This window comes from Eriocheir sinensis, unplaced genomic scaffold (assembly GCF_024679095.1).
Source record: "Eriocheir sinensis breed Jianghai 21 unplaced genomic scaffold, ASM2467909v1 Scaffold1461, whole genome shotgun sequence".
NCBI classification, from domain to species: Eukaryota; Metazoa; Arthropoda; class Malacostraca; order Decapoda; family Varunidae; genus Eriocheir; species Eriocheir sinensis.
The window spans coordinates 20,625-47,979 of NW_026110808.1; the positions used below are offsets into that span (position 1 = coordinate 20,625).

At 42.5% G+C, this 27,355-nt stretch overlaps 2 protein-coding genes across 2 annotated transcripts in view; both read right to left on the reverse strand.

Moving 5' to 3' along the window:
* Positions 1-3,494: 3,494 nt before the first annotated feature.
* On the reverse strand, positions 3,495-9,904 carry LOC126990143 (cubilin-like). The gene is made up of 5 exons (XM_050848705.1): positions 9,876-9,904; positions 9,052-9,158; positions 6,247-6,382; positions 5,343-5,420; positions 3,495-4,353 (listed from the first exon to the last, which is right to left on the reverse strand). Exons 2-5 carry the CDS (start codon positions 9,147-9,149, stop codon positions 4,102-4,104), a joined length of 564 nt encoding a protein of 187 aa, XP_050704662.1. The 5' UTR covers positions 9,150-9,158; positions 9,876-9,904; the 3' UTR covers positions 3,495-4,101.
* Positions 9,752-27,355, reverse strand: part of LOC126990142 (protein SpAN-like) — a 39,598-nt gene continuing 21,994 nt past the window's right edge. The window contains exons 3-12 of the mRNA XM_050848704.1: positions 17,590-17,776; positions 17,200-17,387; positions 16,483-16,686; positions 15,474-15,600; positions 12,829-12,963; positions 12,443-12,526; positions 11,864-12,029; positions 11,196-11,336; positions 10,549-10,971; positions 9,752-9,767 (exon numbers count right to left, since the gene is read on the reverse strand). Coding sequence (XP_050704661.1) covers positions 9,752-9,767; positions 10,549-10,971; positions 11,196-11,336; positions 11,864-12,029; positions 12,443-12,526; positions 12,829-12,963; positions 15,474-15,600; positions 16,483-16,686; positions 17,200-17,387; positions 17,590-17,776 — 1,671 coding nt within the window. The remainder of the gene's footprint in view (positions 9,768-10,548; positions 10,972-11,195; positions 11,337-11,863; positions 12,030-12,442; positions 12,527-12,828; positions 12,964-15,473; positions 15,601-16,482; positions 16,687-17,199; positions 17,388-17,589; positions 17,777-27,355) is intronic.

A 27,355-nucleotide genomic window follows, 5' to 3' on the forward strand; every position in this document is an offset into this window, starting at 1 on the left:
GCGCGTTATGACCAGCGTTCCCAGATTATCGTACTCAGAGCATCGTATTTTTCGGTTTCCCCACAACTATTGACTGGGTATAACATTTTCTTCTGCTTGAGGCCCAAAACTGTCGACCCTACACTGATAACGATATACATTCACAATTAGAGTTCAGATGGTTAATTATCGATGTTTATCTGCAATTGTTATGGGTCAGAAATAGGAAAATGCGATGTTCTGAGTACGACAATATGGCAACGTGCTCGCATCGTTGCCAAAGTGTCGTACTCAGCTGCTCATTTTTCCCGATTTCAGGCAAAAAAATGTCCCACCCATAAAACTAACGATACTTTGATTTCCCAACAAAAACTCCTAATGTGTTCAGCAGATGCAAACCTTTCCCTGAGTTGTGCTATAGCAGTGTCCGAAAATGGGAGAAAAATAGCTCTTCGATAGTACTCCTATAATTGATGATTGATTGATATAGTTTATTATTGCAAGTAAAACAACAAAGGAGAAGGGAGGACCATGCCATTTGCTGTTGGAGGGTTTGCCTTAATTATGTTTCTGATGACCACTGATTGTTCAAGGCTTCTGGCTTCCGTACCTTTCCTCAGCTTGGGCAAAAAGTTGGTTGAATTTATTTCCATCACGATAGGACTGAAATGCATCTATGCAGCTCTGTACACTCCCAAGAGCACCCATCAGTTCTTGTTGTGACTCCTGCAGCTTTTCTGGCAAGGGTTTAGTGAAACTTAGAACTGAGGTGAGCACATCCAAACTCATGAGAAAACCTGGGTCACTTATTGCTATAGATTAGACTTGGCTGCTGATTCTTCACCTAACGTGTCTTGCAGTAATTATTCTTAATCATTATTTCATTATTTACCTACCTGATTAACTGAATTATCCGGGGCATCAGCCGAGTCAGTAATGACTTTCCTACACCACATAAAGTACGTACGTGAAGCGTTTTCTGGCGTTTTGTGACCAGGGAGGAAATATGTAAAGAATGGAAAGACACAAATCCCAAGCCTGCGTGAATTCAAGGAATGACACACGCTATAGAAAAAAAGTATTACATAAACAGAAAATGAAGTCTATCCATCATAATTTTCAGAAATTTGAAATTTGTGGTCAGAAAATATTATACGGATAACATGAATAGGCTACGTGAGCCTACGTCGTCAACGAATGTTTCTCAAAATAGATCACCTGCTCTTATTCAACTCAGCAGCTCCATTGTTCAGGTGCTGAACATACAATAGTCACTCAGCCACTCTACACTGTCCACTGTCAAGCACAAAACGGTCATTAAAGGTGGTAATATAACGGCAAAGGTCGACCTTACAGGTCCCATACGCGTCTCGCGTCGCCTGCCACTCCCCCCGTCATAATACAGAATCAATTACTACATACTCACCACTGTCACCAGACAAGCTCACTTGGTGCCTCTACAGTATAATTATATGGTCCTCCAATCACTTTGACTGCACCTTACACCTAAAATCAAGTAAATTTGAGAGGCAAGAAGGAGAGAAGGCACACTTACGACTTTCGTGCTCTCTCTCTCTCTCTCTGCCAGAGCCATCCCATCTCGTATTCCTGTCACCCGCCACTTGACAGCTTGACATCGCAGCACTCTACACACAATTTTATGAGCCCATCATTTAACGCCTTACTTTTTTTTTCACTCAGAGCAAACCTTATGTCCTACCATTAACTCAAAACAAAACCAAAGTGGAAATAACTCGGTCACTCGGTGCCACTGAGCTCTCAACTCCACACACACACACACACACACACACACACACACACACACACACATACATTCGTAGTCGTAATACTAACATACATATTCCTATTATTTTCCCGTAACATTTATTTATTCATTATTATCCCCCCCCCCCCCCGTCGGCGATCACGGACCTTCATCTCTCCCTATCATCAGCCATCCTCACAACTTCTGCCACACTGAGTCTTCCATCCATGTCTTGTGGCAGGCTATCCATAAATTTAATTCTTTGACGTCCTCTTGCTCCTCTTCCTTCCACTCTTCCAGGCAAGCAGTCACTTTCTAGTCCTCTCCTTCTTAGCACATGACCCAGAAACTTTAGTTGTCGGCTTCTTATACTTTTCGTTAATTGCTTATCTACTGCTGCTCTTCGCAGAACTTCCTGGTTTGTCACACTGTCTGTCCAGGGAATTCTCAACATTCTCCTTAAAAACACATTTCCGCCGCGTCTATCTTTTTCTTTGTATTTGCTATAATTGTCCATGTTTCGCAACCATATAGTAAAGTTGACCACACAAAACATTTTAATAATCTCAATCGCATCTCCATATTCATACTCAAATTATTCAGCAGTTTCCTCATATTTCTGAATGCCGTCTTTGCTATACATATTCTCCTGCCTATTTCCTTCTCACTTCCTCCGTCTTCACTAATCATGCTCCCAAGGTAATGAAATTTTTATACTTGCTCAATAAGCCTTTCACCAATACGTATTCCCACTCGAAATTTGCTTTTTCTTTGTAACCAACATAACCTCTGTTTTACTGCCATTGATTTTTAGCCGTTTTCTCTCACAACTCTCCTGTATCCTGTTCACCAGTGCTTGTAGTTTCTCCTCTGAGTCAGCCAAAAGTACAGTGTCGTCTGCATACTTTATATTGTTAACATTTCTACCTCCAATTAAAATTCCATCCATATTTTCCAATTCTTCTGTCACTCGTTGATCGTATAGAGAAAAGAAGTCTGGGGACAGGACACACCCCTGTCTGACTCTTGTAATCTGTACCCAGTCTGTCTCCTCCTATCTCCTCGTCCCTATGCTGTCAAATTCCCATCTTTGTTTTTTCATCTCTTCCGCTGGTAATCTCTGGAACAGCCTTCCCTCGCCTGTATTTCCTCCTGCCTACAACTTTAGCTCTTTGAAGAGGAGGGTATCGAGACATCTCTCCTTTCGAAGTTGACCTCTCTCCTGACCTCTCGTTATTTTCCCTCTGAATCTCAAGTTGTTGTTGTCCTTATCTTTCTCCGTTCTTGTTTTTTGTTCTTCTTTATCCGTTGTTCTTCGTATCCTTCATTTCTTTCTTGTTGTTCCTCATCTTCTCCACCATATAGATGGTTCTTGTTTTTTTGTTTTGTTTTTTTTGCTTTTGTTTCTACTTTTTTGTTCTTTGTCCTCCATTTCCTCTTTTTTTTCTTTTTCTTCTTGTTTATTTTTCTTTTTTTTTCATGTTCGTCTTCTGGTTGTAGCGTTATTGTTATTGTTGTTATTGTTGTTGTTGTTGTTGTTTTTGTTGTTGTTGTTGTTGTCATTTGAGCAGGTTCTAGAGGGCTTTTTTTTCTTGAGCTTCCTCCCTTGCTATAAAAACAAACTTTGCAGACAATACGGAAAAAACGACGTAGCCGGCACCCACGTGATCAGTAAATTTCTGTGCTTAACTAGAGAGAGAGAGAGAGAGAGAGAGAGAGGGGGGGGGGGGGGTAGGAATGATACATGAAACTGCTGCATAGATTTATTTTCTTGGGGCGGCTATTGTAGAACACTAAAAGGATGCTTAGGCTCGGATTATAAGACATTTCGCTGCCCAAGAACACACATTTGACAAGGCTTTCCTAGAAGTTGTGGTCATTTCCGGTTCTAGTTTTATGACCCTGGTGGTAGTTTGACCCATCTTCTGTACCCTGAGCCTAAAAAACACTCATTAGAGCCTGATTGATATCCCCTTTTGACCTTTAGAAATATCTTGATGTGAGAAGGGAAAGTGTCTTGTAATACCAGCCTTGATATCTGTTCCTCGTTTAAGTTATATCAGCTGACTTGGCTTACCAGTGATATGATTTTAAACAAAGAAACATCGTGGGCAAGAGGCAAACTGAAAGGGTTGCAGGTGTACTAATGAATTCTCCTCCCGAAATTGACCTCTCTTTCGGCCACCTCTTTTGATTCATTTTTTTAGGAGCAGCGAGAAGCGGGCTCTTTTTTTTTCATTATTGTTTCCTTTTTTGTGTGCCCTTGAGCTGTCTCCTTTGTTGTAAAGAAAATGAAATTCGTGCCCGTATAGATACATTGGAGTCGTGATTGGCGAGAAAATCCAGGAACGTTTGACTTAGATGACGGTATACTTGATAGTGACACCGCGGCTGCTGCTGCTGGTGCCTTGATAAGCTGCGTACATCTCATTGGTCTGGGATGTCAGAGGTGAAGACAGTACCTTATAGCCGCAGATAATTAAGCTGGTGCCTGACGGGTACATCCTCTCACTCCTCCCGTTCAGCAGAAGCCAGTCAGTTTCACAGTTCGTTGTCGATAGAATCCTTGATGTAACTTCGGTGACCTTCACGCGACTTCCAGAAGGAGCCTTTGGACAAAAAAAAAGAGAGTTGCGTTAGCTTAGAGGTAGATATGGAACGGGCCTCTGATGTTTCATTGGCGACCTGCTCGAAGAAAAATGGGTGTTTGAAGGGGGGATGAGCAAGTGATAATGTTATAAATCACTGGAGTGTTGGAGGAAGCAAGCGCATGGTAGCTACGTGTGGAGGACTCAAGTATAATGTAACCTTTTGTGGAGTTGGTGGTGATTGTTTTAACCCCTTGAATGCGGATTTCCTACCAGAAAACATCACCAAGCTACAGGAATGGAACAAAAACTGGCTGCTACAATTCAATGAAGAAAAATATAAGGTCCTGCATCTTGGGAGGGGATATCCAGCACACCAATACCACATGGGAAACACTCCACTATCCACCACAGAGGCAGAGAAAGACCTGGGAGTGTATGTTACCAGGCTACCAGTGAAGGGATATCCAGCACACCAATACCACATAGGAAACACTCCACTATCCACCACAGAGGCAGAGAAAGACCTGGGAGTGTATGTTACCAGGCTACCAGTGAAGGGATATCCAGCATACCAATACCACATGGGAAACACTCCACTGTCCACCACTGAGGCAGAGAAAGACCTGGGAGTGTATGTTACCAGGCTACCATTGAAGGGATATCCAGCACACCAATACCATATGGGAAACACTCCACTATCCACCAAAGAGGCAGAGAAAGACCTGGGAGTATGTGTTACCAGGCTACCAGTGAAGGGACATCCAGCACACTAATATTACATGGGAAACACTCCACTATCCACCACAGAGGCAGAGAAAGACCTGGGAGTATGTGTTACCAGGCTACCAGTGAAGGCCAAATTCGTGCCAATCGCAGCGGACGGGTTAAGGTTTGATGAAAATAGATGACATGACCAAACAAATCTCTTGTCGACACCCCCGCAGGAGTGGCAGTGTTGTGGAGAGAGACACACACTAATACCTTTCTTGTGTTACATCAGTTTTTACCTGGATTCGGTATTCGCAGTATTTTTCTGCTGGAGGGGAAGTTATTGTGCCAGTCTGACCAACAGCTGCCGTGATTATCTGTGGATGGATACCATAGTGATTATGATACCAGGCTTGAGGGTGTATCGAGCAGGGATTATAAGCAGCTCTCGTATGTGCTTGTACGATGGGTCGAAATCAAATACAAACTATGTTCCACAATTTATCTTACTATTATTAAACACAAAAAATATATACAATGGATAATATAATACATCTACTGTCAATATGTCCATCTGGCGAGAATCTCAACTTAGCAAGCAGCAGAGTTGTATATTGCCGAAGTAGCGAAGCTCAGATAAATCCACAATGTTCCTTAAGGGGCTACTATTACACTGGTCAAGTTTTCCGTGGATCTTCAGTCAAACCACGATTTCCGCTGGCGTGGTTCTCATTTGTTTCGTGTTATTGTTGATGATGATGATGGTGATTAATACCGTTTTCCTTCGGTGAAATCTACCGTAGCTTTGGAAGATCGTGGACACGTCAGAAAACCACGGAAATATGAGAACCACGCCAGCGGAAATCGTGGTTTGACTGAAGATCCACGGAAAATTTGCCCAGTGTAATAGGGTGGTATTTTAAAACAGTTTCACTTCTCACATCAACTCTTTCTAAAGGTCAAAGAAGGTGGCAGTCGGGTTCTAATGAGTGGTTCTTTAGGCTCATGCTACTGGGGAAGGGTCAAACTACCACCAGGGTCATAAAACTACTCCTGGAAATGCCCTGACTCATACGAAAGCCTTGTCAAATATGTGAACTTGGGCGACGAAATGTCTTAAAATAAAATAAAAAATGACAACTTAGCAAGCAGCACAGTTGTGTATTGCCGGAGAAGCTCAGATAAATCCACAACGTTCCTTACCTGGTGACAACTCGTGGTTGCAGGCGTGAAGGAGATGTTGTAGCCCTGATAGGTCTTCGTGGGGTCGGTGAAGAATCTCGCGTTGAAATTGAAAGATGGCGATGTAAAGACTTTCCCTGATTGAGACCCACACAACCTGGTGATTAAATTAAGAACAAGGTTATATATATATATATATATATATATATATATATATATATATATATATATATATATATATATATATATATTTTTTTTACGTCTACGCCAATAGCGCCAGTAGGCTCGCTTGAGGGGCCTGGATGGTGTTCGGCCCCAGCCCATAGTAGCGCAGGCAAGTGTTTATAGTGGCGCCATCTTCTCTTGGCTCATGCTGCCCCCTGGAACTCGTTCTTGATTCACTTGGACGGTTTCCTCTAGAGTCCGGGTTGGTGGGTGGTCTTCAGGACAGCATGTGGGTTGTCTTAAGCCACTAGGCGGTGACTGAAAAATCCCAGGTGGTAGCGTGGGGATTCGAACTCGCGTCGTCCATCACGCGGTGAATGTGGGCCCAGCACGCTACCACTCAGCCACCGCCTACCCAGCGTCGTCTGTAGTGGCATCGTCAACGTTACCAGATTGTCGTACTTGGCGTATTGTTTTTGCCGATTTCTGACCAAAAACTATCGTACCCACAAAGATAACGATATGCATTTATAATTATCGCTAAAAGCGGTAATTATTGTTGCTCTTTTTTTTTGCAATATTTATGGGGGTGGGTTTCATCAAAGTTCCCAAGTCCTTGGAAGTGTGCTCAAGGAGTCCCAGGTGTGCGAGAAACATTGGGCAGGTATCACGAAAGCTACCAAGCCACGGCAACAGGACTGAGAGGAGTGCGGTCACAGCGGAGCTGAAAGTGGCGTTGACTCTGCGATACCTCGCCACCGGGAAAATGCAGCAGTGCAGCGCAGATGACTTTGGAGTTTCTGGCCACAGTCAGCAGAATCATCACCCAGACCGTGGATGTTCTCGTGACATAAGAGAATATGAGGCGGTTCAATGGCTTCCTTTAAACCGGGGGCGGCAGAGAATGAAGGCGGAGTTTGCCGAAATTGCTGGTTTTCGGTGTGGTGGGTGCTGTTGATGGCACCCACGTAAGAATAGTGGCCCCACATGACCACGAAGAAGTGTACGTCAACCGCAAGAACTACCACAGCATCAATGTGCAAGTGTTATTTGATGCACAGTAGCTGCAGGCCATGGTGGCGAGGTGGCCAGGGTCTACTCACGACTCACTAAATGTTTGTTTACACCGTGGTGCCGTTGAAGATGCAGACGGAACAAAAATACGTGAACATATTCCTTACAATGAAGATACTATCGCTGTATTTCAACTAAATATCAATTGTTTATATTTATAATTCCATAATTATACATAAGAAGTGTAATTTAGGTTAATTGAAGACATATTAGACGTCAAAGCGACGCGGAAGATTGGCAACGATGGTTTCTCCCAAGACCGCCCCCACCCCTACTTGGAAGTGCTTGTTGCGCGGTGATGAAACACGCCCAAGAAATTCTCCCAACTGCGCGTGGCGTCACCACGTCTGGGAGACCACTATGATGAAACCCACCCCAGAAACAGGAAAATACAATGTTATGCGTACGGTAATCTGGTAACGTTGGGCATCGTTCCCATCTCTCGTTGTCAACCAAACATGTGAATTAAGTATAGAGACCCACTCCGTTCTTCCTCCTTAATATAAGAACATAAGAACATAGGAGTCTGCAAGAGGCCGGTAGGCCTGTACAAGGCAGCTCCTTTGAACCTTAGCTCCCGTGTATCTAACCCCACCTAATATCGCTGTCCATGAATTTATCTAATCTATTTTTGAATGTGACAATTGTATTGGCACTCACCACATGACTGCTAAGCCTATTCCACTCATACACCACCCGTTAGTAAACCAATTTTTGCCTATGTCCCTGTTGAATCTGAATTTATCCAGTTTAAACCCATTACTTCGTGTCCTACCCGGTTCTCTTACCAACAACACCTTATGAATATCCCCCTTATTAAAGCCCTTCATCCATTTATAATCCTCGCCATAACACCATAACTCTCCGTGACGAGGGACAAAACGCCCACCCATTCCACCCACCCCAGTCATTAACACTAATACAACAACTACCCATTAAACAAGCGGACCATCCCTTGACACCTACCCTTACCTGCTGCTGTATAAGGGGGGAGCTTCGTGGTGCAGTGGTTAGCACACTCGGCTCACAATCGAGAGAGCCCGGGTTCGATTCCCGGGCGGAGTGGAAAAATTGGGGCGGTTTTTCCGATATCCTACACCCCTGTCCACCCAGCAGTGAATGGATACCAGGTATTAATTGGGGGTTGTGTCCCGTCTCCTGGGGTCTGTTCCCTTCTCCTATAATCCTTCCCCCTCCTGTCTCTCTCCGGCATATGACCACAGATGTTCCCTTCTCCTAAAATTCCTTCCCCCTCCTGTCTCTCCGGCATATGACCACAGATGTTGCCTTCTCCTATAATTCCTTCCCCCTCCTGTCTCTCTCCGGCATATGACCGCAGATGTTGCCTTCTCCTATAATTCCTTCCCTCCCCTCTCTCTCTCTCCGGCATATGACCACAGATGTTGCCTTCTCCTATAATTCCTTCCCCCTCCTGTCCCTCTCCGGCATATGACCACAGATGTTGCGCCGACTAAACGAAACTTTCCAACTTTTCCGCTGTGTAAGGCATCACCTGTTACTCTATGTCTTAAGCATGCACACTCACACCTTTAGTCACTCAAGCAACAAACCACACACGCTACTCACGTTGTCGTTCGATTGTACAGGAATGTTAACTCGACGCCATCCACACATCTTCTCAGCGCTCCCTGCAGCGTGAACCTCTCCAGTTTCAGCCTCAACATGGATGTCGTCTGAACAAGCGAAGGAACACTTCTATAAGCCCTGACCTGTTTGCCTGTATGCGGGTTTGCTACAAAAATAATGGAGCAGTTTATTAATTTCATAAACCCTGACCTCTTGGGCGCACCTTTTATCACTCCACTACTTCGTCGAGTGGAATTATTATCGTGGACACTGTGATATTGCCTGAGTCAGATTGTTAGTGGCGTGTTTCGAGGATATATAACTTTAGCTGTGTGTGTGTGTGTGTGTGTGTGTGTGTGTGTGTGTGTGTGTGTGTGTGTGTGTGTGTGTGTGCGTAAAATGCACTTTCCTACTTGAAAGTCTTTTTTTTTTTTTTTACGTGTACGCCTATAGCGCCGGTAGGCTCTCTTGAGGGGCCTGGATTGTAGTCGACCCCAGCCCGTCATGGCGCAGGCAAGTGTTTATAGTGGCGCCATCTTCTCAGCTTTCAGGAAATGCGACAGATATATAGTGTATGCCCTGACTACTTAGATATACTCAGCGTCAAGGCGTTTTATAACAGTAATTCTTGATTTGAACAATAAAATGGAAACGCAAGCGAATAGGAATGGCAGACAGAACAATGACCTTAAGCAGTGCACTAACTCGGCTTTCTTCTCCTCTGGTATAGAATATCATGTCTCGCAATATCATGGACGCTTTGTGACGCTGGAATGAGCTATTACTTGCCTCACCCACCACGGCCAAAAAAGTAAGGCACATACCGAAACTCCTCGCAGTGCGCAGTTAAAGTTATTCGGTAGTTGGTAATCCTGAAGCCTGGGGAGGACCAGTAGAACACCTGTTGAATGCCTGAATTAAACATCTTGGTGGTGGTGGCTGGTGGTGGTGGTTTAGTGGTGGTGGTGGGTTCTGTAGTGGTGGTGTGTGGTGGTGGTGTTCTGTAGTGGTGGTGGTGGTGGTTTTTGTTGTGGTGGTGGTGGGTTTTGTAGTGGTGGTGGTGGGTTCTGGTGGTGGGTTTTGTAGTGGTGGTTCTGGTTTTGGGTTTTTTAGTGGTGGTTCTGGTGGTGGGTTTTGTAGTGGTGGTTCTGGTGGTGGGTTCTGTAGTGGTGGTGGTGGGTTCTGTAGTGGTGGTGGTGGGTTCTGTAGTGGTGGTGGTTCTGGTGGTGGGTTTTGTAGTGGTGGTGGTGGTGGTGGTGGGTGATGTAGTGGTGGTGGTGGGTTGTGTTGTGGTGGGGGTGGTGGTGGTGGTGGGTTCTGTAGTGGTGGTGGTGGGTTCTGTAGTGGTGGTGGTGTGGTGGTGGTGGTGGTGGGTTCTGTAGTGGTGGTGGTTCCTGTGGTGGTGGTGGGTTCTGTAGTGGTGGTGGTGGGTTCTGTAGTGGTGGTGGTGGGTTCTGTAGTGGTGGTGGTGGGATCTGTAGTGGTGGGGGTGTGGTGGTGGTGGGTTCTGTAGTGGTGGTGGTGGGTTCTGTAGTGGTGGTGGTGGGTTCTGTAGTGGTGGTGGTGGGTTCTGTAATGGTGGTGGTGGGTTCTGTAGTGGTGGTGGTGGGTTCTGTAGTGGTGGTGGTGGGTTCTGTAGTGGTGGTTGTTGCTGTTGTGGTGGTGGTGGGTTCTGTGGTGGTGGTGGTGGGTTCTGTAGTGGTGGTGGTGGGTTCTGTAGTGGTGGTTGTTGCTGTGGTGGTGGTGGTGGTGGGTTCTGTAGTGGTGGTGGTGGGTTCTGTAGTGGTGGTTGTTGCTGTGGTGGTGGTGGTGGTGGTGGGTTCTGTGGTGGTGGTGGTGGGTTCTGTAGTGGTGGTGGTGGGTTCTGTAGTGGTGGTTGTTGTTGCTGTGGTGGTGGTGGAGGTTTCTGTAGTGGTGGTTCTGAAGAAAAAAAAATAAAGGAATCATTAGGACATAAAATATTTGCGATCTACGAATAAATTGGGAGCAGCGAGTAACTGGCTTTTTTTATTATTGTTTCCTTATTTTGTGCCCTTGAGCTGTCTCCTTTTAAAAAACACAGGCTGATGAAGGTACAATGCAAAAATGTGGTTCTACTCTTCACTGGTCCTGAGACTCTCCCATCACTCTTTTTTGTCACTTACGTGCATCCCGGTTGCGGCACAAAGGTGAGTTGGGCAGACCATCCCCTGCGAAGATTATTACTTATCGCCCTGAAGTATAAAATCATCTCTTGACCGGTTCCGGTGAAGGTCTGGCCTGCAGTGATGTCCGTGCCACAATACCTGCCGAGGATTGGAAGAACTTGAGTGGTCACGGTCACCATCGTGCAAGTTTAGTGGCACAAAGGAATATCACAAACTAAACTTGTTACGTAATAATTAGAAGTGAATACGCCTTGTAAGAGTAACAGTGGCAGCCTTGCTTGGCGTCACGGGGCAGGTAGGCGGTGGCTGAGTAGCGTGCTGGGCCCACATTCACCGCGTGAAGGACGACGAGGGCTCGAGTCCCCACGCTACCACCTGGGATTTTTCAGTCACCGCCGAGTGGCTTAAAACTACCCACATTCTGTCCTGAAGACCACCCATCAACCCGGACTCTAGAGGAAACCGTCCAAGTGAATCAAGAACGAGTTCCGGGGGGCAGCATGAGCCAAGAGAAGATGGCGCCACTATAAAAACTTGCCCTGCGCCATGACGAGCTGGAGCCGACTTCCATCCAGGCCCCTCAAGAGAGCCTACCGGCGCTACAGGCGTACACGTAAAAAAAAAAAAAAAAAAAGCCAGAGCGAGCAGGGTCTTTGTATACTCACACCGCACCGTTGTACAAGTTGTCGGTTCTGATCTCCAGGCCATCAAAGTAGCAGCATGTCTCTGTAGTCGAGCCGCAGTAGGGATTCTTTCCGTACAGGTTAAAGTCTGAGAAGGTCACTCGCGGCACGTGGCACACGGGAGCTACAATCCACTTGACGCACTGGACTGCCGGGGCAGGGAGAACGAAACAGAGGGTGAACAGAGAACACCACACAAAGGGAGCCCGCCCACCCACACTGTGTCTGGCTTCTGTACAAGACACACACACACACAAACAAATCTCTCTCTCTCTCTCTCTCTCTCTCTCTCTCTTTTCTTCTTTTCTTCACCAACGTTGTAGTGCGAGAATGGAACAAGCTCCCACCTTCAGTGGTTCAGTGCAACACGTTTGACTCCTTTAAAAACAAGCTCGACCGTCACTTCCTTCAATTTAATATCAACTAGAAATGAAATGCAACGTTTAGGAGCCATCTGACTAATGTAGAAGCACTTAGGTTTAGGGACAGGCCACCTAGTCTGGACCATGGGGTCTGTCTGGTCTGATTTTCTATGTAAATCTATGTAAATCTTTCACTCACTGTTTGGGTAGTTGCTTGGATAGCCCGGCGAGGTGAGGAGGCCTTCCTGAGTTACTTTCTCAGTGCAGGGATTCGTCAACTCGTCTGTGGAAGACGAGGTTTGGTGTCAACAGTTATGCCGAAACAGCCGGATTTTGCATAATCCACTAGAAAAAGAACGATTATATAGTCACTGAATCATTCCAATTTTTCAAAAAGGTTCGCTGAGCTATAGATATGATTTAATGAGGGATTCTTGGACTACACTGTAATTGAAGGTTGAACTGTTATCCTCTTTTATCCCAAGAGCCAAGCTATCGTAAGGTGCTGCCTCACTACAGAGGAACAAAGATAACAAGTATTCTGAGAGCTCCAGAGACAAGGTGTGCAAAGGGGCTGCCAGTCACCGTAGTAGTCTCCTGTCACTGTCTGACAGTTGGCCCCTGAGGTGCCCGAGGGACACACACAAGCGCAGCCTTTTCCATAAAACCCGCCGTTCTGGCAGGGGTCGGCGATCACTCCGCAAGCAGCAAGCCACTTATCTATAAAAAATGAAAATTGTTGATCATTTTAGTTGGTGTCGACGGTCAAATTATTTAATACTAGTACCTTACCATATGCATACATGTTTGTTTCCTATCGCGATGGGATTTTTTCATCATCCAATTCAAAGTGCATGGTAAGTGCATGGATACTTCGCCGATGGAAACGGTTCGAAAAAGTAATGGTGGTTGAAGCCTGGCGAGTGTTAAAATAGGAGCGATATAAACATTATTTGTAAAAAAGATCAATTCCTACAATAAGTCCGAGTAAGCAAACGTGCTCATTTTTCGGCATAGGAAGGAGTTCAAGTCACAGACAGGAGGGAATATAGACCAAGGAAGGCTGTTCCAGACATTATCAAAGAGAGGGACGAAGGAATGAAAATGCTGGTTAACACTTGCATAAGGGATTTGGCTCGGATAGGGGTGAGCAAGAGTTTAAAGTCGTGTGAGGCCGCGGAAGGGAGGAGGCATGCAGTTATAGTCTGTTCAGAGCATGAAGTCGGTTCAGGGTGGAGCTGGTATCGTCGCTTACCTCTAGCCATCCTGCCAAATCAACCTTCGTACATGCGTCTTTCTCTTATTTCCCATCCCTGTGCTATTTGTGATATTTTATATATTCTGTATATAGTAAAGGAAGCTACATAGTACAATGAGTGTCGATGTTTAGGATTATAACAACGATTTGTATAAATTCTATGACATGTGGCAACGATTTTTTCCCATATTGCCACGTTTTGGTGGTGGTGGTGGTGGTGGTCGGCGTGTCCCCTCAGGTCCCTCCCCCGGGTCGAGAGGGAGAGAGAGATAAACAGGTGGGTTGTGGGTGGGTAAGTAGGGAGACGGTGCTAATCGGATAATTGGCGGTCTAACTGGCAGCGACGCACAAATTGGAATTCAGGAATCTGCCGCACCTTGAACCTACCTCATTCTCTGAACAGACATTTTTTTTTATATCATGAATCCTCCACTCGCAGTCAGGATGAAAATATCGGTAGCAAACAGAGAGGCAACACTGCTGCAGAATGTAAATGATTGGAGACCAGGGGCGTATTTAGGACCTTGAAACATTGGGGCTATTGGGCGTATTTTAAAACATTTCGTCGCCCAAATTCACATATTTGACATGGCTGTAGGAGCTGTAGGCCTTCCAGGGTAGATTTACGACCCTGGTGGTAGTTTGACCCTTCTGTGCCATGAACCTTAAAAAACACAAATGAAAACCAGATTGATCCCCTCTTTGACCTTTAGAAATAGTTGATGTGAGAAGCGATGGTGTCTTAGCCCAGCTCAAAATGCTGGGTGGTTGGAGCGCGAGAAGCGCGGAGTTTTTAGGGTAATTCTGAGGCCTCTCTGACAAACATTAGGGACAATTTGTGTTATTGTATTTAGCAGTAACACGGAAAATATGGCAAGTGTGTCATAACAAGACTTTCAAGGTAATGATCAAATTATGGTAAAGCATAACCACATTTAAGTGGTTAAGACTGATGTATCATACACATAAACCTCAAATTAAAATTTATTCTTTCAGATACGTTTACTGCAGAGAACAGGGCACTAAAAACTGATGAAAAGCAATTGGCCGTGTTTACAATATACCATAGAAAAATAACGAACATTGAGTGAGCATCAAGTATTTAGTAATCAGAAACTACCATTTTTCACAAATTCATATAGTATTCTATTAAATTTATTCTGTTACCAAGGATTGAAAACTACAACCCAGCACTCTTACACTTAACTCTCTTGTTTTTTGCCTGGAAAAAAAAATTGTACGTGGAAATTAGAACTCCAACACATTCAATATAAACCCCCTTTTTTTTTATCAATAGGAAGATTAAGCAATTCATTTTGTAAATTATAGTAATATTAATGGCAGCCACAACTTAAGGGAAGAACTGGATAAGGGAAACTGGATAAAAAAATACTGTACATGTGCCGTAACTTACTTACATTAGAGTTTCATTGTTTGTCGCTTCCACTGACACGCCTTTCTTTAAACCCGGTAGCAGCGACAGGCCAAATTTGTGGCTCTACCGTGTACCAGCGACGGGCCACATTTTTGCCATGATATAAACCCCCAAAAATAGATGATGCATAAACAAATGCGTTGATATATATTATGAAATGGTTTGCGTGAGTGTTGATTTTTTCTCATTTTTCTCGCTTAGATGGAAGGGCCTTTAGGAAATATGATCCCCGCAGCTACCGGGTTAAGGGGCTATTACACTGGGCAAATTTTCCGTGGATCTTCAGCCAAACCACGATTTCCGCTGGCATGGTTCTCATATTTCCGTGGTTTTCTGACGTGTCCACGATCTTCCAGAGCTACGGTAGATTTCACCGAAGGACGACGGTATTACTCACCATCATCATCAGCAGCAGCAGCAGCAATAACAAGAAACAAATGAGAACCACGCCAGCGGAAATCGTGGTTTGACTGAAGATCGACGGAAAATTTGCCCAGTGTAATAGTAGCCCCTTAATTACTCATATATCATACTCACTGATGCAGCCGTACATGGTGTTGGCCAATAGTATGTCCCTGTGAGAGAGTCCCGTGCGCTGGCCGATGAGCTCCTGCGCCAAGGGATATAGGGTGGCGATGGTCGTCTTGCCGTTGTTGGTGAAGCCCTGAAAAATGTGTCAAGGTGAGAGTCTGCTGCGGGGAGTTAAGGGCCAGTTCGACAGTCCAACACTCTGAGCCGATTTCACAGTCCAACACAGTGTCTTCGTAACAGCCCGAACCAAACTATAGAATCCCATACAATCCAAAATGGTGAGGTCTTTGATGCCACACTTAATACACAAGACTTTTCCTGTATAGTTTCATAAAATTTGTGAACTTAAATATAAACACCAGACACTATACAAGGAAATTTCGAAGGCTCCGGTATTGGTTTGGGAGCTTACGAACCCATCATGGGGAACTGTGAAACTGGCCCTCTGTCATTGTAAGCGCCCAAACCAAACCATATCCACTGCAATGATCCGCTATTTCTACTCATTACATGATATACTAATAAAGAGATTTCCTGTGTAGTTTCCTGAAATTCCTCCACCTTTTATATCAACTAGAGCTACAAGGAATTTTCGTCGTATTTTGTGTTTGGTTGGGGAAAAGGAAAGTTTGGTTTAGTCGGCGCAACATCTGTGGTCATATGCCGGATAGAGTCAGGAGGGGGAAGGAATTATAGAGGGGAAAAGACCCCAGGAGACGGGACACAACCCCCGATTAATACCTGGTACCCATTCACTGCTGGGTGGACAGGGGCGTAGGGTATCAGAAAAGCCGCCCAAATTTTTCCACTCCGCCCGGGAATCGAACCCGGGCTCTCTCGATTGTGAGCCGAGTGTGCTAACCACTGCACCACGAAGCCCCCGTTTGGTAGGGGAGCTCGCAAACTTGCTGTATTGGACTGTAAAACTGGCCCTAAGACGACGAGACGTTTTACAATAGGGGAGCGTATAGTCATCATGGTAAGAAGGAAACCATACTCATGCAAAGTCCCTCACCGTAGAGCCGTAGTGCATGTCGGATGAGTAGTCGTATGGTATGCCGTAGGTGTTGACCACTGACGTGCTGTGCTTATTGAAGTTGTTTTCCTTGCCAGTTTGAATGTTGCCATCATTGATGACCACATAGTCGTCACGGTCGGGGCGACTCTGCTCGTGCACGAACCCAATGGCGTGTCCGATCTCATGGGCGACAATGCCGAGCTGACCCGCGTCGAGGAGAACGATGTTATTAAGACTTTGTCAAGCCTCTGGCAACTAAATTACTACACACACACACACACACACACACACACACACACACACACACACACACACACACACACACACATAATAGCTACCATTATTTTTGTTATTGTTATTCATCATTATCTCATCTATTATTATTACTATTTATTATTTAGTTATCAATGGTAATGTTTTTGTGGTGCTGTCATCTTCTGTGCAAACAGCTGCGACTCCTGAATTTCATTTACTTTCGTATGGTTTCTTAATAGAGGAAGGTTTCTAGGAGAAGACTTCATGGGAAGGTTTAATGCAAGGAATCAGTAGAGGCATGGAAAGACAGTTAAACCAAGTGGCATAAGTTTTAAATGTTAAGGGAACAGAGTATGTCATGGGAGCAGAACCAGTGTAGAGTGAGCGGTATTGGGGAGGGCAGTATGGTAACTATATAATTTATTGTATTACGACATAATATTACCATAGTGTACTTACTTCTTTGCAGCCACTTCCAATGGAAATGTCTTGTCCATTCTGGCCCAGCATGCCGACATACGACCAGCATCCAGACCCTTCAAAAAACCTGACGTGTGGTTGAACGAGGTTGGACGTGAGCTGGAATCTGATGCAGGTGTTTTGCTCCCAGTGAGCAATCGCTGCATTTATGGCAGCCACAGTGGCGGCTGAGTCCGAGGTGAAAACCGAAAACAAACATTTTTTTATGGTATAAAGAAAGAGACTGGCTGTGTTACTGAACTATCGTATAGATTCCAGATTTATAATTCTTTTTTTTTTTAGTATGTTAACACATCTCGATAGTAGGCCAAATACTACTAGTACGCTCGTCTTTGTCTGCTTGTGAATGGAAACATAATTTTTACATACAGTCGGTAGTGTCGAGGTAGTAGGGCACGGTGGGGAAGCCGCCCTGTTCAGGCCAGCGCGCTGAGAGGTCTGCAAGGGCCTTCCTCTCCCTGACCGCTCGCCACTGGCTCTCCGTCAAGACCATGTCTCCTTCAAAGACTTGGTGGCCGTTCACAACACTAGGATTGGTTTCCATGAAGTCTCGTGTCTTAATGAAAAAAACAGAGGAAAGAATAAAAGAATATTCGGAATAGCTGACAGGAAGACAAGAGTGATGAAACTATGTATAGCGGAGTACATACGTAAGTAGGTATATTTGTGCCATACACGATCACTTTTTGCGTGCAGGGGTTCGAACGCGGTGGGAGCGGAAAGTGATTCGCTATGTCATCCCCATGTTATAGTCTATGGGATGCCATACACGATCACTTTTTGCGTGCAGGGATTCGAACGCGGTGGGAGTGGAAGGTGATTCGCTATGGCCGGCCCATGTTATAGTCTATGGGATGACATAAGAACATAAGAACATAAGAACGCAGGAGTCTACAAGAGGCCGGTAGGCCTGTACGAGGCAGCTCCTTTGACCCTAAGCTCCCGTGTATCTACCCCCACCTAGTATCGCTGTCCATGAATTTATCTAATCTATTTTTTAATGTGACAATTGTATTGGCACTCACCACATGACTGCTAAGCCTATTCCACTCATCCACCACCCTGTTAGTAAACCAATTTTTGCCTATGTCCCTGTTGAATCTGAATTTATCCAGTTTAAACCCATTACTTCGTGTCCTACCCGGTTCTCTTACCAACAAAACCTTATGAATGTCTCCCTTATTAAAGCCCTTCATCCATTTATAAACCTCGATCATGTCTCCACGCACCCTTCGCCTTTCTAGAGAATGCAAGTTTAACTGTTTGAGTCTTTCCTCGTATGGCAAGTTTCTCAACCCCTGAATCATCTTAGTCATCCTCCTCTGCACCGATTTTAACATTCTGATATCCATTCTATAGTAAGGTGACCAGAACTGGGCCGCATAGTCAAGATGAGGTCTAACAAATGCTAAATATTGTTTGAGGAAGACTTCGGGGCTTCTGTTGCTTACGCTCCTTGAAATAAATCCCAGTACCCTATTAGCTCGATTTCTAGCTTGAATGCATTGTGCCCTTGGACGGAGATCAGAGCTCACTAAGACCCCTAAATCCCTCTCGCACCCAGACCTGCTTATGAGAGTGTCATTTAAGCAATAGTTATGTGAGGGGTTGTTCCTACCTACACTCAGAATACTGCACTTCCTTACATTGAACTCCATCTGCCATTTATCCGCCCAGTCATACAATCTGTTGAGTTCACCTTGGAGAATAATAGCGTCCCGATCCGACTCAATTAATCTACCGATCTTGGTATCATCTGCAAATTTACTAACATCACTACTAATTCCTGTATCTAAGTCATTGATATAAATAATAAACAAAAGTGGACCTAATACCGAACCTTGTGGGACACTACTGGTAACACATCCCCAGTCAGATCTTTTACCATTAATTTGCACTCTTTGCTTCCTATTGCTAAGCCACGCCTTGACCCAGCCCAAAGCTTTACCCTCTACTCCGTGAGCCTGTAATTTAAGCAACAGTCGTTGGTGAGGACAAACACGATCACTTTTTGCGTGCAAGGATTCGAACGCGGTGGGAGCGGGAAGTGATTCGCTATGGCCGGCCCATGTTATAGTCTATGGATGACACAGCCGCTCAAGTCCGTCCCGCGCTCCGCTCGCTACCCTGCTGGCCGCTTCGCCCCGGCGGTGTGCCCTAGAGAAGGCTCACGATTGCGTGCAGGGATTCGAACGCGGTGGGAGCGAGTAGTGATTCGCTATGTCATCCATAGGAATTACCATGGGGTTGCCAAGGCGACTCACAATTGAGCCGACGGAATCGGACGTGGTGTCCCAACACCTGGCAGAGGTGGCATGTCCTTCAGGTTCCAGACCGCCACGCTCTCCGGCGGTAGCATGTCCAGGGAGGTTTACCGCGGGAAGCGCGACAGCATGTGGATAGTTTTAAGTCACTCGGCGGTGACTGAAAAATCCGAGGTGGTAGCGTGGGGATTTGAACCCGCGTCGTCCATCTCGCGGTGAATGTGGGTCCACGACGCTACCAATCCAGCCACCGCGTACCCTGAGTCTCAAGGGCGCGTGCTGATGTGAAGAGGAGTGACGCCATGCTGAGACACTATACTTAACAAGCAATGAGGATACAGAACCAAAACCAGAAACATTTTTATAATTCTTATTTAAGCACACAAAAACGCTTCTTAGTAATTGTACACAAACGCATACAATGCAGACGGATACAATTCGGAAAGTTTTTTATAATTTTTATTTAAACACACAAAAACGCTTCTTAGTAATTGTATACAAACACACGCAAATTAAATGGTTGCAACTCGTTTCTTTTTCATTTGAGATGGAGGTAAGGGTGCAGACGATAGATTGAAGGTTGATTTTTCTTCCTTTGACGGGTGCTTATCATCCTTTGTATAGTAACTGTATCTTTTTATTTTGGGGAAGATGATGTATAAGTAACCGCACACATGTTAAACATAGAGTTTTAGGTTAAGCATATACGTTAAGCACACAAAAAAACAAAGTTATGTTAAGAAAAGGAGAGAGAGAAAAAGAGGAGAAAAGGAGAGGAAGAGAGAAGAGAAAAGGAGAAAGAGAAGAGAAAAGAAGAAAAAGAGGATAAAAGGAAAGAGAGAAAGAGAAGACGAAGGGAGAGAGAGAAAAAGAGGAGAAAAGGAGAGGAAGAGAAAAGAGAAAAGGAGAGGAAGAGAGAGGAGAAAAGGAGAAAGAGAAGAGAAAAGGAGAAAGAGAGGTTAAAAGGAGAGAAAAAGAGAAGAGGAAGGGAGAGAGAGAAAAAGAGGAGAAAAGGAGAGGAAGAGAGAGGAGAAAAAGAAACGAAGAGAAGAAAAGGAGAGGGAGAAAGAGAAGAGAGAGAGAGAGAGAGAGAGAGAGAGAGAGAGAGAGAGAGAGAGAGAGAGAGAGAGAGAGAGAGAGAGAGACGAAGATGAAAAAGGACAAAGAGAAAGGAAGAAAGAAATATTATATGAATAACGGGGAGTTGGCTTATGAGAGCACGTGCAAACACTAACACAGTTGGAAATATACTATGGAAGATGGCGATGATGGGAAAGTCATTACGTAAAATTCGCTACACACCTGCTTCCGCCCTTCACCCCGCCCCCTCCCCCCACCGCACCCCACCCTCCTCTAGCAGATGTGATAGGTACCTCCCACTCTTCCGCGTTAGGCGAACAAAGCTGAGCCCTGGTGGGGAATGGCTTAACGTCACGGTGTTGACTCGTCTCTATTGCGGGATGATGGTATATTTCTCGTGAGAATGAGAAGCAATGCTTTGTGTAAACAGTGTGGGAGACGAAAGTCGTTTAGTGGATCATGTCGGTCGTGTGTCGACAGTGACCGCCGTGGAGATGACTCATTGTTTAAACATTGTGGGAGACGTTTCACATCTCTCCTTCCGTCCATGAGTGTTCTTCACCACGAGCTATAGTCTGTTCGGAGCATGAAGTCGGTTCAGGGTAGAGCTGGTATCGTCGTTTACCTCTACCCATGCTGCCAAATCAGCCTTCGTACATGCGTCTCTCTCTTGTTTCCCATCCATTTGCTATTTGAAAGCGATATTTTATATATACTGTATATAGTAAAAGAAGCTACACAGTACAATGAGTGTCGATGATTAGGATTATAACAAGGATTTGTATAAATTCTATGACATGTGGCAGCGATTTTTTCCCATGTTGCCACGTTGTGGTGGTGGTAGTGGTGGTGGTGGTGGTCGGTGTGTCCCCCTAGGTCCCTCCCCCGGGTCGAGAGGGAGAGAGAGGGAGAGGGAGAGAAATAAACAGGTGGGTTGTGGGTGGGTAGGCCGGGAGAGAGTGCTAATCTGATAATTGGCGGTCGAACTGGGAGCGCTGCACTCATGGGAATTCTGGAATCTGCCACACCTTGAACCGACTTCATACTCCGAACAGACTATAACAATGCAGAAAAACTCTGTGAAAGCTGTGGAATGGTATTCGGCGGGATACATCTGCATCCCCTCCCCCCTTTCCCGCGTTTTTCCGGGCGTCAAGATAAAGAATTAAACTACCACCGCGATAGTCTTTATATAAGGAATACTTAAAATGAATAGGATTTTATGATTTTTATTGATATCTAGTGAGAAACTAACATGCCAAAATCTTATATTAGCTTAATGCAGGTCGATTATTTTTCGTTTGTCTTAAATCCAAACTTAATCCAGTCTGAATAGTTAAACCATTACATGAACACAATAAATTTTTAATTACACTCTAAAAATACATCTTAATTCTGGATGAGAGGGATTCAGACAAGTTACAGTACACACATATGGCATACATGATAATAATAATAATAATAATAATAATAATAATAATAATAATAATAATAATAATAATAATAATAATAATAATAATAATAATAATAATAATAATAATAATAATGATAATAATAACATTGTTAAAATGCATCTTAATTCTGGATGAGAGGGATAATTCAGAGAAATTATAGTACACACATGGCATACATGATAATAATAATAATAACAATAATAATATTAATAATAATAATAATAATAATAATAATAATAATAATAATAATAATAATAATAATAATAATAATAATGATAATAATAACACTGTAAAAATGCATCTTAATTCTGGATGAGAGGGATAATTCAGACAAGTTATAGTACACACATATGGCATACATGATAATAATAATAATAATAATAATAATAATAATAATAATAATAATAATAATAATAATAATAATAATAATAATAATAATAATAATAATAATAATAATAACAATAATGATAATAATAACATTGTTAAAATGCATCTTAATTCTGGATGAGAGGGATAATTCAGAGAAATTATAGTACACACATGGCATACATGATAATAATAATAATAACAATAATAATATTAATAATAATAATAATAATAATAATAATAATAATAATATTGCAACGTTCTGTGGATCATATGTACGTTTCTACTACCTAGTTACCACGTCCCAATCACCTTTTAAGAACCCTTTTACTACATCCCATTACGCCAATGCTATGTATTGGTACCTTTAATGTGCATATTCCCACAACCTTTCTGATAATCGGGGTGCAGTGGTTAGCACACTCGGCTCATAACCGAGAGAGACCTAGTTCGATTCCCGGGCGGAGTGGAAAAATTTTGCTGGGATTAAACCTTCCCATACTCATATCCTTGAGCATGCGAAGACAATGAAGTGTAAAAAAAAACTTGCTTTTTTATCTCGTAAAGGAAGAAATACAATCACAAAGGAGTAGGTCAAGTAGGTCATTGCGTTTTTTTTGTGTGTGTGTTTTTGCTACGTTACTGTTACCTTTAGCGTGAATATTGCTACATTCTTCCTACTAAGCATACCATTGCCTTTCTGCTACGTTTCTTGCAACGGTTCCTTCTATTACCTGTTACCTGTGTCATACATCATATCTTCGTTAACTGCTCACAGTCACATAACCATAAATTTTACTTTTCGTTAATGCATATAAACGACGCTGAAAATCAATGTAGTTACACTTGAAGATGAGATGATCGTAAAAATCTAATTTGTTCTTAGTCAGCAAATGAGCAAAGATAAGACAAGACAAGACATTCTTAACTTATTATATTTTATTCATACTTTTCTCCTTTCTCTTTTTTTTTTTTTTTGGGGGGGGGGTAATACAATCTCCCCAATTGTCATATTATGGTTATTATTCATTTTAACAACAAATGAGACATCAAAACACTCAAAAGTGTTTAAAAACTATCAAGTGGAAGAATAAAATTCCAAAAGGAAAAGTGGTAATAGAGGAAATATTCACCCTAATTGAATTAAAGATCATGAAATACTGGTATTAAGAACTACTGATCATAGTGTTCACAAGTGGGAGGATTTATTTTTCAATAATCAAAGTCTTCCAGCAAGAATTTATATGAACAATATTCATTGAAACGTAATGTTTATTGGTTTATTATATTTTTTTCTGTAATTTTACTCAATTTACTGTATATACTGTGAATTCCATGTATTTAGTTTTTGAGCCGCAATTCCCTTTTACATACCTGATCCTAATCAATGAGCTTTTTTTTATCTTTTGATACTATGTGTAACCAAAATTGATATGTACTTGTCGTACTCTTTTATTTTCCGTTCAATTTGCTAGTCATTTGGTAACTCCTTTATTTTCTCTGCATACAATATTTGATGATGCATAGGATACGCTAAGATTAGGATAAGGTAAACCTGTAATATATTCCCTATTAAGGTGTCGGTTTCAACAATGCTAAATCATTGATTGTCAGCCTGTATGTCCGGAACACTGTAGAGCATGTCTGGTTCCTAACATGCTTAATTTGGTACTTGTTTTACATTCACTTATCTTCTATTTATATAGTGTGTATTCCCTTTTGGTAATGATCATCAGCAGGTGAAAAGATTAATAAGAGAGTGCGTTCTGCCCACCTTAGTTATACATGATGACATGTCACTAATACCCTTCCATACAGTAACTAATTGGTTTCCTCCAGTACGTTTTGATAAGTTTTCCCTGAAGGCCCGGTTCAGGCACATGGTTATCCCGCGTCCTTTCTCAAGGTTTAAAGTGTTCTGGCAATACAGAAATACAGAAATATTTTAGTCCTCATTGGTCTCTGGTTATAGAAATTAACATTACTGGTCACATTAACTGATAAAAAAAATATGGTTCTTTAATTTTCCTCCATATCTGAGTATCATGCGTTGACCACATTAACTCCATGGTTTCCTGGTGTTTGGGTTCCATTACATGCTACTTTCTAATAGGATCTTGGAGATTCACTTATATTGTTGACCTAATCCTGTGGTTTACTGTGGTTTGGTTCCATTCCACACTACTGTCTAATAGGACCCACTATAATCCCTTGGTATTGTTGACCTTGTCCTCAACGTATTAGGTCAAATATTAGAATATATTTGCTAGGTAAGATCATTTTTATATCAGGGGAAAGTATATCTATTTTTTTTTTTTTTGTCGTTTTTTTTGGTGTTATTGACAGCTTGACTTACTCCTTTGTGATTGTATTTCTTCCTTTACGAGCAATACCTAGTTTTTTTTTCGCGATTCATAGTGTGGGTGGGATCGAACATTTGGGTAGAAAAAAATGTGATGAGTGTATTTTTTTTATAATTTTGATGTTTTTCACACTTCATTGTCTTCGCATGCTCAAGGATATGAGTATGGGAAGGTTTAATCCCAGCAAAATCATTTTTCTATACCCCCTAAAAAGTGCATACTCTGCTTCCTAATGTACTTAAGATTCATTTTGAGAATTGTGTGTCATGTTATGGGAGTTATTTTTTTTTAAGTGTTTAGGAAAAAAATATAGTTAAAGTTGTAGACTAAATTACCTATTTTTCTGAAAGCTCAAAGTATAACTATCTTTTCTTTCTTATTATATCCTCCCGTAAGCAAATGAATGTGTGGAATTAGTGAAGGTAACAGCGTTACAATGCTTATATGGAGTTCAAGATTTTACCGTCATCAAAATCATTTCCATAATGTCTGGAAAGAACAAGTGCCTTAACCAGCGAACTATATTATTCTGTCTGTTTTTTTGTTTTTTCAAATAGAAAAAAAAATCACCCTCTCAATAATTAGCACTTTGACATGTTCTAAATAAATGTGTTATATTGGATTGCATATACTGATTTCCCCCCCAAAAAAAAGAGAAAGGAGAAAAGTATGAATAAAATATAATAAGTTAAGAATGTCTTGTCTTGTCTTATCTTTGCTCATTTGCTGACTAAGAACAAGTTAGATTTTTACGATCATCTCATCTTCAAGTGTAACTACATTGATTTTCAGCGTCGTTTATATGCATTAACGAAAAGTAAAATTTATGGTTATGTGACTGTGAGCAGTTAACGAAGATATGATGTATGACACAGGTAACAGGTAATAGAAGGAACCGTTGCAAGAAACGTAGCAGAAAGGCAATGGTATGCTTAGTAGGGAGAATGTGGCAATATTCACGCTAAAGGTAACAGTAACGTAGCAAACACACACACACAAAAAAAAAACGCAATGACCTACTTGACCTACTCCTTTGTGATTGTTTTTCTTCCTTTACGAGATAAAAAAGCAAGTTTTTTTTTACACTTCATTGTCTTCGCATGCTCAAAGATATGAGTATGGGAAGGTTTAATCCCCGCAAAATTTTTCCACTCCGCCCGGGAATCGAACTAGGTCTCTCTCGGTTATGAGCCGAGTGTGCTAACCACTGCACCACGAAGCCCCCGATTATCAGAAAGGTTGTGGGAATATGCACATTAAAGGTACCAATACACAGCATTGGCGTAATGGGATGTAGTAAAAGGGTTCTTAAAAGGTGATGGGGACGTGGTAACTAGGTAGTAGAAACGTACATATGATCCACAGAACGTTGCAATATTATTATTATTATTATTATTATTATTATTATTATTATTATTATTATTATCATCATTATTATTATCATGTATGCCATGTGTATGTACTATAACTTGTCTGAATTATCCCCCTCATCCAGAATTAAGATGCATTTTTACAATGTTATTATTATATTATCATTAATATTATTATCATTCTTCTTCTTCTTATTATTATTATTATTATTATTATTACTATTATTATTATTATTAGCATGTATGCCATATGTGTGTACTATAACTTGTCTGAATTATCCCTCTCATCCAGAATTAAGATCCATTTTAACAATGTTATTATTATTATTATTACTATTATTATTATTATTATTACTATTATTATTATTATTATTATTATTATTATTATTATTATTATCATTATTATCATGTATGCCATATATGTGTACTATAACTTGTCTGAATCCCTCTCATCCAGAATTAAGATGTATTTTTAGAGTGTAATTGAAAATTTATTGTGTTCATGTAATGGTTTAACTATTCAGACTGGATTAAGTTTGGATTTAAGACAAACGAAAAATAATCGACCTGCATTAAGCTAATATAAGATTTTGGCATGTTAGTTTCTCACTAGATATCAATAAAAATCATAAAATCCTATTCATTTTAAGTATTCCTTATATAAAGACTATCGCGGTGGTAGTTTAATTCTTTATCTTGACGCCCGGAAAAACGCGGGAAAGGGGGGAGGGGATGCAGATGTATCCCGCCGAATACCATTCCACAGCTTTCACAGAGTTTTTCTGCATTGTCAGCTCGTGGTGAAGAACACTCATGGACGGAAGGAGAGATGTGAAACGTCTCCCACAATGTTTAAACAATGAGTCATCTCCACGGCAGTCACTGTCGACACACGACCGACACGATCCACTAAACGACTTTCGTCTCCCACACTGTTTACACAAAGCATTGCTTCTCATTCTCACGAGAAATATACCATCATCCCGCAACAGAGACGAGTCAACACCGTGACGTTAAGCCATTCCCCACCAGGGCTCAGCTTTGTTCGCCTAACGCGGAAGAGTGGGAGATACCTATCACATCTGCTAGAGGAGGGTGGGGTGCGGTGGGATGGGGGGGGGGGGGGGAAGGGCGGAAGCAGGTGTGTAGCGAATTTTACGTAACGACTTTCCCATCATCGCTATCTTCCAAAGTATATTTCCAACTGTGTTAGTGTTTGCACGTGCTCTCATAAGCCA